Here is a 14,125-nt window from a genome sequence, read left to right as displayed (position 1 = left end):
CAGAAACGTCAACAACTCGTTGCTAAGGAACAGCGCCGCTCTCGCCTCGCCTTGCTCTCGCCTCGCCTTGCTCTCGCCTCGCGTTGCTCTCGTCTCGCGAGACTTGGAGAAGACCTTCCCGCCCTTTTTCCGCGGGCTCCTGAGGACCGGGCTGAGGCGAGGAGGGCGGCGTCATGGGCCACCTGGAGCTGCTGTTCGTGGAGAACTTCAAGTCGTGGCGGGGCCGCCAGGTCATTGGCCCCTTCCAGAGGTTCACTTGCATTATCGGCCCCAACGGCTCTGGTAACTGAGCAGCTCGAGGCGCGACCAGAGCGCCTCCGCCGCCCCAGGCGTCCAGGCCGAACGTGGCCTGAGGGGTGTGGGCGGCTGCCGCGGGGGCTTGGCCAGCCTTCCCTGTCCGGCCTGGACCCTGACCCCACCCCATCTCGGCCTGGCCCTGGGCCGTCCTCTGCCCTTCACCCACCTCAGCCCCGGCCCTCGCCCTCCACCTCAGGGGTCCTGACCCTTCCTCTCCACCCCACCTCGGTCCCCACCCTCACCCCCGACCTCCGCCTCAGGACTCCCGACCCTCGTCCGACACCCTGGGGGGCCCCACCCCACCTCAGCCCCAGCCCTCGCCCTTCATCTCAGGGGCTCCCAACGCTCGCCCTCCACCCAGCGGGTCCTGACGCTTCCTCTCCACCCCACCTCGGGTCCCCACCCTCCTCCCCCTCCTCCTCCCGGGGGTCCTGACGCTTCCTCTCCACCCCACCTCGGGTCCCCACCCTCCTCCCCTCCTCCTCCCGGGGGTCCTGACGCTTCCTCTCCACCCCACCTCGGGTCCCCACCCTCCTCCCCCTCCTCCTCCCGGGGGTCCTGACGCTTCCTCTCCACCCCACCTCGGGTCCCCACCCTCCTCCCCCTCCTCCTCCCGGGGGTCCTGACGCTTCCTCTCCACCCCACCTCGGGTCCCCACCCTCCTCCCCTCCTCCTCCCGGGGGTCCTGACGCTTCCTCTCCACCCCACCTCGGGTCCCCACCCTCCTCCCCCTCCTCCTCCCGGGGGTCCTGACGCTTCCTCTCCACCCCACCTCGGGTCCCCACCCTCCTCCCCCTCCTCCTCCCGGGGGTCCTGACGCTTCCTCTCCACCCCACCTCGGGTCCCCACCCTCCTTCTCCACCCAGGGGTCCTGATGCTTTCTCTCTGCCCCACCTCGGTCCCCACCCTTGCCCTCCACCCAGGGGTCCTGGCCCTTCCTCTCCATCCCAGTCTCACTCTGGGCCCTGTTCTCTGTCCTCATTCCTTCTGCTTCGGGGACATCTTTGGCCCTTGGCCCTGGTCACTCTGGTCCCTTTTCCTTTCTCATCCGAAGTTGAAATGACAGGGAGCTGTCAAGCAGGTAATGGGTTCCAAGCAGCCAGAAACCACCAGTTAGATCCAAGGGAGCTTTGACCCTGGAATGTAGTGATGACCCACTTTACTGAGCTTTTGCTAACTTCCTGGCAGCACCGTCTTTGGTTAGCCCTGGCGGATGGCTGCTCTCTCCATTGTATAGTTGGGGAAACTAAGGTCTGGAGAGGTCCTTCTGAGTATTTGCAATGGTCTCTACTAATAATACGAAAATTAGCCAGGCAAGGTGATGTGCGCCTGTAATCCCAGCTACTCGGGAGGCTGAGGCGGGAGAATCGCTTGAACCCAGGAGAGGGAGGTTGCAGTGAGCCAAGACCGTGCCACTACACTTCAGCCTGGGTGACAGAGTGCTTGAACCCAGGAGAGGGAGGTTGCAGTGAGCTGAGACCGCGCCACTGCACTCCAGCCTGGGTGACAGAGCGAGAGTCTGTCTCAATCAATCAATGAATCAAGAAGGCCTGACACAGTGAGTCATACCTGTAATCCCAGCACTTTGGGAGGTGGAGGCGGGCAGATCACTTGGGGTCAGGAGTTCAGGACAAGCCTGGCCAACATAGTGAAAGTCTGCCTCTACTAAAAATACAAAAATTAGCCAGATGTGGTGGCACACACCTGTAGTCCCAGCTACTTGGGAGGCTGAGGCAAGAGAATCGCTTGAACCCGGGTGATGAAGGTTGCAGTGAGTGGAGATGGCGCCATTGCACTCCTGCCTGAGTGACAGAGCGAGACTCCGTCTCAAAAAAAATAAATAAATAAAATATGTAGTTCCGTGGTTTTTAGTATATTCAAAAAGTTGTGCAACCATCATCACCATCTACTTCCAAAACATTTTCATTGCCCCCAAAGAAACCTTGTACTCATTGGCAACCACTCCCCATTATCTCCTCTCTGCCTAGCCCCTGGCAACTGCTCATCCACTTTCTACTTCTGTGGATTTACATATTGGGACATTTCATATAAATAGAGTCAGACAATATATGGCCTTTGTGTCTGACTTCTTTGACTTAGCATAATGTTTTTTCAGGTTCATCTGTGTTGTCTCTTGTGTTAGTACTTATTTCCTCTTTATTGCTGATAATATTCCACTATATAAATATACTATATTTTGTTTATCCATTCATCAATTGATGTTTGGATTGTTGCCACTTTGTGGTATGTTATGCTGCCTTGACTCACTTAACAGAATATAACCTTTATTAGGCAGGGACAATATTAATGGAATGAATGGATTTGGATGGGGAAGTATTTATTTTAGGCAGATTTAAATAAGGATTGACTTACTGATTTAAAAAGTGTCTGTTTAGCTCTGTTACTTAATACGTAATGAATTACTTAATAATTTAATTCAGTGAATGTTTATCTTGTCCTATTTGCACTTACAATGGCCCTCAATGTGCAGATTATCTATTAACTCAAAAAAGCTGTTTCATGCCTGTTAGTTGATTGAGACTCAGCTAAGTAAATTTAAAGCAATTTACTTCTAGTTCTTTTTAGAAAGATCCTAAACCTCTAAAACTAAGACATATTTCTAGTGGCTGGTAGTATTCCTTTGCTTTGTTCACTGCAACCTCTGCCTCTTGGGTTCAAGCAATTCTCCTGCCTTAGCTTCCCGTAGCCGGGACTACAGGCACGTGCCACCACAGCTGGCTAATATTTTGCATTTTAGTAGAGATGGGGTTTCACCATGTTGGCCAGGCTGGTCTCGAACTCCTGACCTCAGGTGATCCTCCTGACTGGGCCTCCCTAAGTGCTGGGATTATAGATGTGAGCTGCTGCAACTGGCCTGAAAATTGAAATTGTTTTGTGGATATAGGGGAGATGTGAAAAGGGGAAATAATAGCGTTGGTGATAGCTGCATTGACATTGCACCTAGGAAATTGTCTTGGAGAAAATCATGGGCCAATGGTTGGGTAACAAATTTAATATTGAAGTTAGGAAGGCACACAACTACCCTTAGGTTCATTAATTTGTTGGGAGAACTCACAGTACTCTACATATAGTTGGACTCATCTATATAAACCCCATCTCTACTAAAATGCAAAATATTAGCCAGCTGTGGTGGCATGTGCCTGTAGTCCCAGCTATGGGAGGCTAAGGCAGGAGAATTGCTTGAACCCAAGAGGCAGAGGTTGCAGTGAACAAAGCAAAGGAGTACTACCAGTATTATTTATTACAGTGCAGAAATACAAAGCACACTCAGCAAAGGGGAAGGGCATATAGGGCAAGGTCTTAGGAAATCAGGTGCAAGATTCTAAGTCCTTACCCATTGGTGTCACTCATTGCTTCATTCCTCCAGCAACTAGTCCACACATGTGAAATGTTACCCACCAGGGAACCTGACTAAAGACTCAATGTGCAGTGTTTTTGTTGGGAGATTGTCACATAGGCACCGTTTGCCTATCATGTACCCAAATTCCAGAATCTTCTTAGGCCAGACCTTCTTCAAAAGAAATTATAAATTAATATTCCAGAGTTCTAGGAAGAAAGCATATGTTCAACTTAAATCTCATTGTTTGCACAAATAGTTTAGGCACAGTGAGCCACTCTTAAAAGGGAATGTTAGAAACCCTCTCAGCATCCAAATCCAAATCCCTGTGAGCCAGCCCACCTAGTAAGTGGGACTTTCAAAAGATAACAGTCTCAGACCTGCTATATAAATTTTCTGTAGCACCACTCTCATACCAATCATAAACAGTTTTAATCTAGCCCTTGAAAAGATCCTGGATTTAGTTAGCCTCTCTTTTTTTTTTTTTTTGCAATTGGAGTTGGAGTCTCTCTCTGTCACCCAGGCTGGAGTGCAGTGGTGCAATTTCTACTCACTGCAACCTCTGCATCCTAGATTTAAGCAATTCTCTTGCCTCAGCGTCCCGAGTAGTTAGAATTACAGGCATACACCACCATGCCCAGCTAATTTTTGTATTTTTAGTAGAGACGGGATTTTGCCATGTTGGCCAGGCTGGTCTGGAACTCTTAACCTCTGGTGATCCACCTACCTCAGCCTCCCAAAATGCTAGGATTCCAGGTGTGAGCCACCATGCCCAGTCTTAGCCTCTCTTTTTTAAAGTATATGAGGATTTGGTGTTGCACCAATGCTTTAGGTGATAGTTTCCATATTTACAAAATGAGGATAACTGAAACTTCATGAAGTTAAATGGTTTGCCATGCTGTGATACCTAATAATGGAAGAGAGCTGGGATTTAGATTTGTGTATTTCAATCCTTAAATTTAGACCTCTTAATAGTCTACAGTAGATGCGTAGAAGAAACAAATTATCTACATCAAATTTTTCAGTCGTGCATTTTGGACATTGATAAAAAAGGACATGTGTATTGGCTATATTTCACTTCAGTTGGTTGCCTGATTTCATCAGCTCTGCAGGGCTTTTTATCATTAAGAATGAATAATGTTTTATCTCTTTTCCCCCAGGAAAATCTAATGTAATGGATGCACTTAGTTTTGTAATGGGAGAGAAACCAGCTAATTTAAGAGTGAAAAGTATTCAAGAACTCATTCATGGAGCACATATTGGAAAACCTGTTTCTTCTTCTGCAAGTGTAAAAATTATATATGTGGAGGAAAGTGGCAAAGAGAAAACATTTGCAAGGATTATCCGAGGTATTTTTTTATAAATTTTTTTTTTCATTTTATTTTTCAAGAGTCAAGTAAGATTGCTCATTTTTTCTTTCTTTGGAGGATATGATTTATTATTCTACTGGCATAACGAGCTAGAATTCTTTTTTTCTCTTGCATAGCAAATCTCAGAAGCAAGTAACAGAACCTGTTTGATTCTCCACATAATTCTCCAATTATGTCTGCTTTTCCTTAATAGACATAATTGTTCAAATACCCTACTGTCAAATAACATTTTAAAATCTGGTTATTTAGTTGAGATGAAGGAGGGAGTACCTTGAAGACAGAGAAATTATAAAGTTTATTCTCGAGGTTCTTTATCAGTTTTTCTTCATGACGAACAAATTGTATGCATATTTTTGGCTTTACACAGTTTTTTCTATGACCAAAAAGCAATTTGAGTGAAATGTTTTAATTTGTGGTGTGTGTATATATATATATATATATATATATATATATTTACAGGAAAAGGGTGAGTACTGGGGAAAGAGGAAGAAACTTTTTTTAAAGGACGTGGACAGATAAGAGATCAGTGGTTGCATTCTTTGATCAGTTATTCACATGTGATGAGGGTAGAGGAATAGACATGCATTAGGCTAGCTCAGTGAATCTGCATTTTTATATAAGATAATATATGCTGGGGCCGGGTGCGTGGCTCACACCTGTAATCTTAGCACTTTGGGAGGCCGAGGCAGGTGGATCACAAGGTCAGGAGTTCAAGACCAGCTTTGCCAACATAGTGAAACACTGTCTCTACTAAAAATACAGAGAATTAGCTGGGCATGGTGGTGGGCGCCTATAATCCCAGCTACTCGGGAGGCTGAGGCAGGAGAATCCCTTGAACCCAGGAGGCGGAGGTTGCAGTGAGTGGAGATCGTGCCACTGCACTCCAGCCTGGATGACAGTGTGAGACTCTGTCTCAAAAAAAAAAAAAAAAGGATAATACAGGCTGGGCATGGTGACTCATTCCTGTAATCCCAGCACTTTGGGAGGCCACAGCAGGAGAACTGAGACCAGCCAGGGCAACATGGTGAGACCCTGTCTCTACAAAAAATTAGATGTGTGTGGTGGCATGAGCCTGTAGTCCCAGTACTTAGCTGAGGTGGGAGGATCACTTGAGTCCAGGAAATCTAGGCTATAGGGAGCCAAGATTGCACCACTGTACTCCAACCTGGGCAACAGAGCAAGACCCTGTCTCAAAAAAAAAAAAGATAAACAGCCGGGCGCGGTGGCTCACGCCTGTAATCCCAGCACTTTGGGAGGCCGAGGCGGGTGGATCATGAGGTCAAGAGATCGAGACCATCCTGGTCAACGTGGTGAAACCCCGTCTCTACTAAAAATACAAAAAATTAGCCGGGCATGGTGGTGCGTGCCTGTAATCCCAGCTACTCAGGAGGCTGAGGTAGGAGAATTGCCTGAACCCAGGAGGCGGAGGTTGCGGTGAGCCCAGATGGCGCCATTGCACTCCAGCCTGGGTAACAAGAGCGAAACTCCGTCTCAAAAAAAAAAAAAAAAAGATAAACATAGGGCAGAGGAGTCAATCACATTTGCATTTATCTCTAATGAGCAGAGGGATGGCTTTGAGTTCTGTCCTTTGTCCTGTACCTGTGAAGATAAGCTATCAATTTATATTGTCAGTTCAGCAGAACTGTTTTAGGGTAAAGATCTTGGGGCCCACAAGGAATTTCTCTGTGGATAAATTGTGAGGGAGGCATGCAGTTCTTTTTTTTTTTTTTAATCTTCACAACCGTATTATTTAGGAACCAAATAGGAGCAAGTTTGCATGCCCTAGTTCCCAGCTTGACTTTTCCCTTTGGCTTAGTGAGTTAGGGGTTCTGCCGGGCGCGGTGGCTCACGCCTGTAATCCCAGCACTTTGGGAGGCCGAGGCGGGTGGATCACGAGGTCAAGAGATCGAGACCATCCCGGTCAACATGGTGAAACCCCGTCTCTACTAAAAATACAAAAAAGTAGCTGGGCGTGGTGGCGCCTGCCTGTAATCCCAGCTACTCAGGAGGCTGAGGCAGGAGAATTGCCTGAACCCAGGAGGCAGAGGTTGCGGTGAGCCGAGATCGCACCATTGCACTCCAGCCTGGGTAACAAGAGCGAAACTCCGTCTCAAAAAAAAAAAAAAAGGGGGGGTTCTGAGATTTATTTTCCTTTTACATCCTGACTAGGATATATGCTCCCTGAGATCAGAGACTTTCATGTCTTTTGTTTGCCACTGTAAAATAGACCTTGACATATAATAGACACTCAATATTTGTTGACTCATTAAATGCATTTATTGCCATGTATATTATTACATAACTGGCCATCTCAATAAGAAAACTAATTTTGTTAAACTTTCAATGGATTTTGAGATATATCTGATATATTTTTAACAGGCTTTATTCTTTTATTTTAGGGGGATGCTCAGAATTTCTCTTTGATGATAATCTTGTGAGTCGTTCTATTTACATTTCAGAGTTAGAAAAGATAGGCATAATAGTCAAAGCACAAAATTGTTTAGTTTTTCAGGTAAGTAGCTGTAGTAGTTTATTTGATTCAGAGTTTTGAAAATACATCACTATATTTTACATGTTGATGCGCTTTGCTGTTTTTAAAAGGGAACTGTAGAGTCGATTTCATTGAAAAAACCCAAAGAAAGGACCCAGTTTTTTGAGGAAATCAGCACTTCAGGAGAGCTTATAGGAGAATATGAAGAAAAGAAAAGAAAGTTACAAAAAGCTGACGAGGATGCACAGTTTAATTTTAATAAGAAAAAAAATGTAGCAGCAGAGCGCAAACAAGCAAAATTAGAGAAGGAAGAGGTAAGATGTTATGAAGATATAACCATTCAGTGTTGGATACAAAACTTTCTCTGTTAGAATCACTAGGTGGTTACCAAGAAGATTAATAGTATAAGACAATTAAAGCACAGTATTCATTAACATAAACTTTTTGCTCCCACTGTTTCAGATTTTCTTTCCAAATAGGCAGGACAGCCTGAACTAGAAAAATGTCTGATTTTCCCAACTAAAAACAAGCTTGATGGTTTCTGTCTTATGTGGCAAAGGCTTTGAAATTTTGGATATTAACCCCCTTATGCTCTTAAAAATTATTGAGGACCCCCAAGAGTTTTTGTTCATATGGGTTATTATCTATTAATATTTATTGTATTTGAAATTAACACTGGAAAATTTTAAAATATTTTAATGATCCCTGTACAAATAAATAGTAATAAATTCATTACATGTTAACATAAGTAATTTTATAAAATATAACTATATTTTCCAAAACCAATTAGAAGAGAGACATTGTTTACCACTTTTATAATTTCCTTAATGTCTAGCTTAATAAAAGACAGCTGGATTCTCGTAAACACTTTTGTGTTAAATCTTAGTTATGTTTAAGGCCTAGCAATTTTATCCACACTGTCAGTGCAAGTGTCAACACACTGAAATAGACAAATAAGTCTTAGTATTATTGTGAAAATAGTTTTGCTTTCAGGACTCCCTAAAAGGGTCTTGAGAACGTCCTAGGAGGCCATGACCACATTACATGCAAATGTACCTCTGTGATATTTCTTGATCCTCTTCGCAATGCCTGGTATAGTACCTTGACTTTGGTTGTAGTTGTAAGGTTAGCCAAGAGAAAGAAAAGTAGACCCAAAGTCGGGCAAGCAAGTTTTATTAACTTGCCAGGCTGCCTCATAACAATCAGAGGAGGCAGCTCCAATGTTACGAAAGGAGGGATTTTTATGGAGTGTGAGGGGCATAAGGGAGTTTCAGGACTGAGATAATCTATCAGCTTGTAACAGGCACTGAGGTAGTTTGTTAACTTGGGACAGCCTTACAATACATCATCCTGTGACTTTTGTGGTGGCAGTTTTAAAATTACAGATTTTACACTATGTGTAAAACAGGAATTTACAAGTACGGATAACAAACATTTGTTTTCCCTGTCCTCACTGGAGGTACCCAGATCACTGTAATCAGGCTTTTCTTAATTGTAGCACCTAGATAGGAGTTGAGGAATGCAGCTGCAGAGCAATCAGAGTGGGGGCAGGGGTCAGCTTGCACGGAGCATGTTTTCTAAGGCAGCCTGTCCCTAACATTCCAGCCTTTCAATAGGTAATAGAAGAGGGGTACTGTTGTTATCTGGCTGCTTATTGGTGGATAGGGGCGATGTTTGGGTGGGGGGCTAGATAGTAGGGATTGTCATTCCTGGAGCTGTCAGTATTCTTGGAGCAGCATTATATCTTGTATTGTTCCATGGGTGAGAGCTTTAATACAGTCCTGTAAAAACTGAATGAGGAGTCGTTAAGAGACCGGCCAAATGCTGGGAGGAAAAGGGTTATGGCAGGACCTAAGAGGGGCAGTAGCCAGGGTGCCCAGGAGTTACGGAACTACTGGGTCCAGGTGAACTGACTGTCTTTAAGTTTTTGTGCTTGGTCTTTGAGTTTTTTGACAGCCTCTTGTACTAACCCAGATTCATTGAGGTAGAAACAGCATTGTTCATCTAAAAAGAGGCACAGACCTCCTTTTTCAGCAGTGAGGAGATTTACACCTTTGCGATTTTGTAGGGTGACTGCCGCTAAAGAGTCTAGTTGGTTTTGGAGGTGAGTAATAGAGTCTGCTATTTCTTCTAGTGACGATTGGAAGTCTTGAGAGAGTGACTAAGGTTCATAGGCTTCCTGCTTTTAACCTGACACTAGTTGTGACTTCGAGGGCTACTAATAAGGGAATGAACTGTATTGCTCTTTCTAAGCAAGCATGTAATGTAGCAGGGAGTAATGAGAGGGTGTAATGACGGGGCGTTCTTGGTTTGGAGAGACAAGGTTAATGTTGTGGGTAAGGTAGACTACGGTGCAAGTACCTGTCCAGTTGGCAGGGAGAGAGAAGTAGGTTGTGAATCCGCAGAGGAAGAAGATGCCTTCGGTGTTAATGCAGACAAGTGGATTGAGAATAGGTGTTGGAGTGTGTAGGTTCCTCTTTTGGAGGGACTCGTTCAGCTTCAGCAACACAGCGTGAAGAGGAGAGAGACCCTCCTTTGAGAACTCCTGTCTAGGGCAGGGGTTTCTGTGTTTGAGAGGCAGGAGGGGAGGTAGTGCGGAAACCAAGGGGAAACTGAATAATCTACTCAGAGTGAGATATGGGAAGAGGGATGAGAGATGGTTTGAGTTGAGCCACAGGCAGAGGGAGGGATAGTGCCTATGTGTATGTGTTCATTGGAAGAGGTGACACATAAGAACGGGACCGTGGATGGCAGGGTGAGGGAGTTTTGTGCAGTTGTAATTGGCAGCATATGTGGAGAGGTTTGGTAGCTCTGTTAGCGAGGGTAGTGGGATAGTTCCCAGTGAGGGTGAGGGCTCTGTCTACAAAGGCAGAGCCTTTTTAGAGGTGTATGAAAAGCGAATGGGAATACGGTCCCAGGGCTGCGAAATTGGGATAGCTGAGCAGGCAGTAGAGGAAAAGGAAAAACAGGTCCAGTAATGGGAAGCAAGCAGAGAGTTGGAGCGTAGTAACAAGGAGTGAGTGAGATTGAGAGATTGTTTGAGCCTTGTAGAAGTGAGAAGAAACTTTGAAGGAGCAGAGGCAGTGGGGATGACTATTAAAAAAGTTAGGAACTTGAGGAAGAATCAGAGTCTATACTTGGGGGAAGGAGTTGAGAGGGGTTGTTTGGGGAGGTGGCCTCTTGTAGCAGTGAAGTCTTTTCAGTGGGGGATATTGGGGTTGGATTGCGGGGGTAATGAGGAGAGGGGCAGGGGCAGAAGAAAGGGAGGCTTCTTTTGTTGTCTTGTCGGCCTTTCTGCTTCCTCTTGAGATTTCATCTGACCCCGTTTGGTGTCCTCAATAGTGTATAACTCCTGCTTTAGCCAGGAGGTGTGCAGCTGGGAGGGGTTGATAAATACGGGGACCATTAGTGATGGGGGTTCCTTTGGCAGGAAGAAATCCTCTCTCTTGCCAGATGGTGGTGTGAGAATGGAGAATGTGATAGGCATGTTTGGAGTTGGTAAAAACGTTGACTTGTTTGCCTTTGGAGAGGGTTAGGGCCCTGGTGAGAGCTGTAAGTTTTGCCTTTTGGGAGGAGGTCCCTGGGGGTAGGGGTTTAGCTTCAATTACTCAGTTAAGGGAGATGACTGCATACCCAGCGATTTTATGGAAGTTGACTGACTTGGAAGAGGCGCCATCTATAAATAACTGGTTGTCAGAATTGGAGAGAGGTTTAGGGGAGATATTACAGAAATGAGGCTGTAGGTGATCAAGGATTTCAGTGCAGTAGTGGGTGGGTGAGGAGGAAGATACTGGAAGTAGAGATGTAGGATTGACAGGAGCACTTTTGGAGAGGGGGAACTCAGGGTTTTTAAGAAAGAGAGCTATTTGCAAAGGTATATGCCACAACTGAGAGCAAAAACTAAAAAAATAAAGAGGGCATTGAGTAGTTGGATATGAGAAGGAGAAAGTGTGCTTAGTGCTTGGCAAACAGAGGAGATTTTGTAGATTATGTGGACTGTAGTGTTTTGACCGAATGTTAGTTTTTTGCTTTTTAAGGCTAGGGTGGTGGCTGCTGCTAGGGCTCTGAGGCTGGTCGGCTACCTTCGGGCAGTGTTGTCTAATTGTTTAGATAGGTAAGCTATAGGAATGAAGGTAGGAGGACTTCCTTTTTGTTGGCCATGGACACCAAGGACTATTCCATTGTTTTCAGCTGTGTAGAGAATGAAGGGCTGAGAGAGGTCAGGCAAAGATGGAGCAGGAATGGTTATGAGGGCGGCTTTAAGTTTGTGGAAGCTAGGGATTATGTCGTGTAAAGGATTTAGGGGCTTATTTGGAGGGCCTTTAGCTGCTTCATAGAGGGGCCAGGCTAGGAGGGCAAAATTGGGAATTCATAGTCTGAAGAAGCTTGCTAGTCCTAGGAAAGAAAGGATTTCACCTTTAGAGGTGGGTGGGGGCAGGCTGTCTATCAGTGCTGCCCATTCTGGGGTTATGGCTCAGGCCCTGGGGGAGAGCTGGACTCTAAGTACATCACTGTTGGACTGGAGAGTTGTGCTTTGGAGGGGGAAAGCCTATATCACTTACTAGCAAGAAAGTTTAGTTGGATAATAGTGTGAATGAATCTGAGAGTCCTCTAGGGAGGGACTACAGAGGAGGAGGTTGTTCACGTACTGGAGGAGCCGGCTAAGGGAGAGGTCTAGGGAGGTGAGGTAGGTCTTGAGCTAGAACTTGTCCAAAGAAATGGAGGCTATCTCTAAAGCCTTGGGGGATGACTGTCCAAGTAAATTGTCGTGACTGGAGGGTTTCAAGGTCAGTCCACGTGAAAGCAAAGAGATATTGGGAATCAGGGTGAAGAGGAATGGTAAAAAAGGCATCTTTTAGGTCTATTACAGTGTAATGGGTTGTGTCTGGAGGGATGAGGGAAAGGAGCATAAAGGGGTTGGGAACTACTGGCTAGATGGGAATAACTGCCTGATTGATAGCCTGGAGATCTTGGACTAGCCATATGACCCATCCGGTCTTTGTGACAGGGCATATAGGGATATAGTATGGAGAATAAGTTGGCCTAAGGTGGCCTTGCAAGTGGAGTCTGTTTACAATGGGTTGTAAGCCTTTTAGGTGCCTTAAATGAAATGGGATACCGAGAGACATTGGGAAATTTGGAGGGGTCTTTTAGCTGGATTTTGATGTGATCATGGTGAGCTGCTAGAGAAGGGGTAGTGGTATCCCACACTATTGGATTAACAAGAGAAGCAGGGAGTGGATATTGGGGGGAGGGGTCGAGGGCTGGCATGGTGGCAGAGCGGAGTAGGAGCGAATCTGGTTTTGGGGAACAGAAAAAGGTGATGGAAGCTTTGAATTTGGTTAGAAGGTCTCTGCCTAGGATGGGGGTAGGGCAATGAGGCATGATAAGGAAAGTGTGAGAAAACAGTATTAAATAGGGAACAAGTAAGAGGTCTGGTGGCACGTGGGCGCAAGATGAGTCCGTCAACCCCCGCAACTGAGACCTGAGAGGGATCCTGAGAATTCAGGCAAAGCTGAGAAAGTGGCCATGGTATTGATTAAAAAAGAAATCGGCTTACCTGCTACTAGTAGAGTTACCCTGGCCTCTGATGCAATGATGACAGATGGGGTCGGGGGTGCCTGGGCCTCATCAGCCTTCAGCGGCTAGGCCAAGGAGCTACTGGAGTACAAGGGATTCTTCATTTTTTGTATTGCTGAATGGGTGGTGTTTCTGAGGTGCAGGCTTTTCCGTCTGTGTGTTGAGAGGAGTCAGACTTCCAGTGGCCTGTCTGCTGGCAGAATGGGCAAGGGCTTTTCAGCATTCGTGGGTCAAGACATGCCTGCACCCAGTGGTCTTCTGTGCTGCACTTAATACAAGGCTTGGGAGGGCCACTGCTATAGGGTCTTTTGTGCCCTTGGGTACTATGGCTAGGTTGATGGATAGCTGCAGCTAGAAGCTGGTATTTAGCACGATCTCTTTGGGCTATATCTAATTTACTTTGCTTATCCCTATTATTGAAGACTTTGAAGGCCAGGTTAAGGAGGTCTTGTTGTGGAGTTTGTGGGCCATCTTCAGCCTTTTTAAGTTTGTGTTGGATGTCAGAGGCAGATTGAGAGATAAAATGGGTATGAAGAACAGTAATTCCTTCTTGGGAGGCAGGGTTGACTCGAGTGTATTTTTGGAGAGCCTCTGTAAGGTGGGAAAGGAACTGGACAGGATTTTCATCTGCTTTTTGGGAAATTTCTTTGAGGTTTTAAAAATTTACGGAGGAGTGAGGGACAGCAGCGGCTCCTGTGGGCCTTGTAGGATCTTGCCTATGAAGATTATTGGCATGTGCCTGGGCTGCGAGCCACACTCTTTCCTTCTCTTCCGGAAGGAGAGTAAAAAAAAGGATGATATCGAGATTATGCCAAGTGAGTTTGTAAGGCTGGGTGAGATATTTAAATTCTTCAATATAAGTATTAGGATTGGAGGAGAAGGACCCGAGACATTTTTCAGTTTGGGAGAGATCGGAGAGGGAGAAGGGGATGTGGACTCAGATGATTCCTTTGTCCCTTGCTACCTCCCGGAGGGGAAGCAAGGGAGCTGGTTGCTGGGCATGTTGGGTTTGAGAATGGGTAAGGGGTG

The 14,125-nt window shown here is 45.8% G+C and overlaps 1 protein-coding gene across 3 annotated transcripts in view; it reads left to right on the top strand.

The window, feature by feature from the left end:
- Positions 1 to 147: 147 nt before the first annotated feature.
- SMC1B (structural maintenance of chromosomes 1B) overlaps positions 148 to 14,125 on the top strand; it is a 90,502-nt gene continuing 76,524 nt past the window's right edge. For 2 of the 3 annotated variants that reach the window (XM_012449465.3, XM_012449464.3), the window contains exons 1-4: positions 148 to 282; positions 4,816 to 5,004; positions 7,425 to 7,537; positions 7,627 to 7,830. In XM_012449465.3, coding sequence (XP_012304888.1) covers positions 174 to 282; positions 4,816 to 5,004; positions 7,425 to 7,537; positions 7,627 to 7,830 — 615 coding nt within the window. In that variant the 5' untranslated portion in view covers positions 148 to 173. Of the gene's footprint in view, positions 283 to 4,815; positions 5,005 to 7,424; positions 7,538 to 7,626; positions 7,831 to 14,125 lie in introns of those variants that run through there. The other variant, XM_064368207.1, reaches the window with a different exon arrangement.

Source organism: Aotus nancymaae, unplaced genomic scaffold (genome assembly GCF_030222135.1).
Source record: "Aotus nancymaae isolate 86718 unplaced genomic scaffold, 86718_ANA_hifiasm-v0.15.2.pri h1tg000076l, whole genome shotgun sequence".
In the NCBI taxonomy this organism is placed as follows: domain Eukaryota; kingdom Metazoa; phylum Chordata; class Mammalia; order Primates; family Aotidae; genus Aotus; species Aotus nancymaae.
This window is presented reverse-complemented; position numbering and strand designations above follow the sequence as displayed.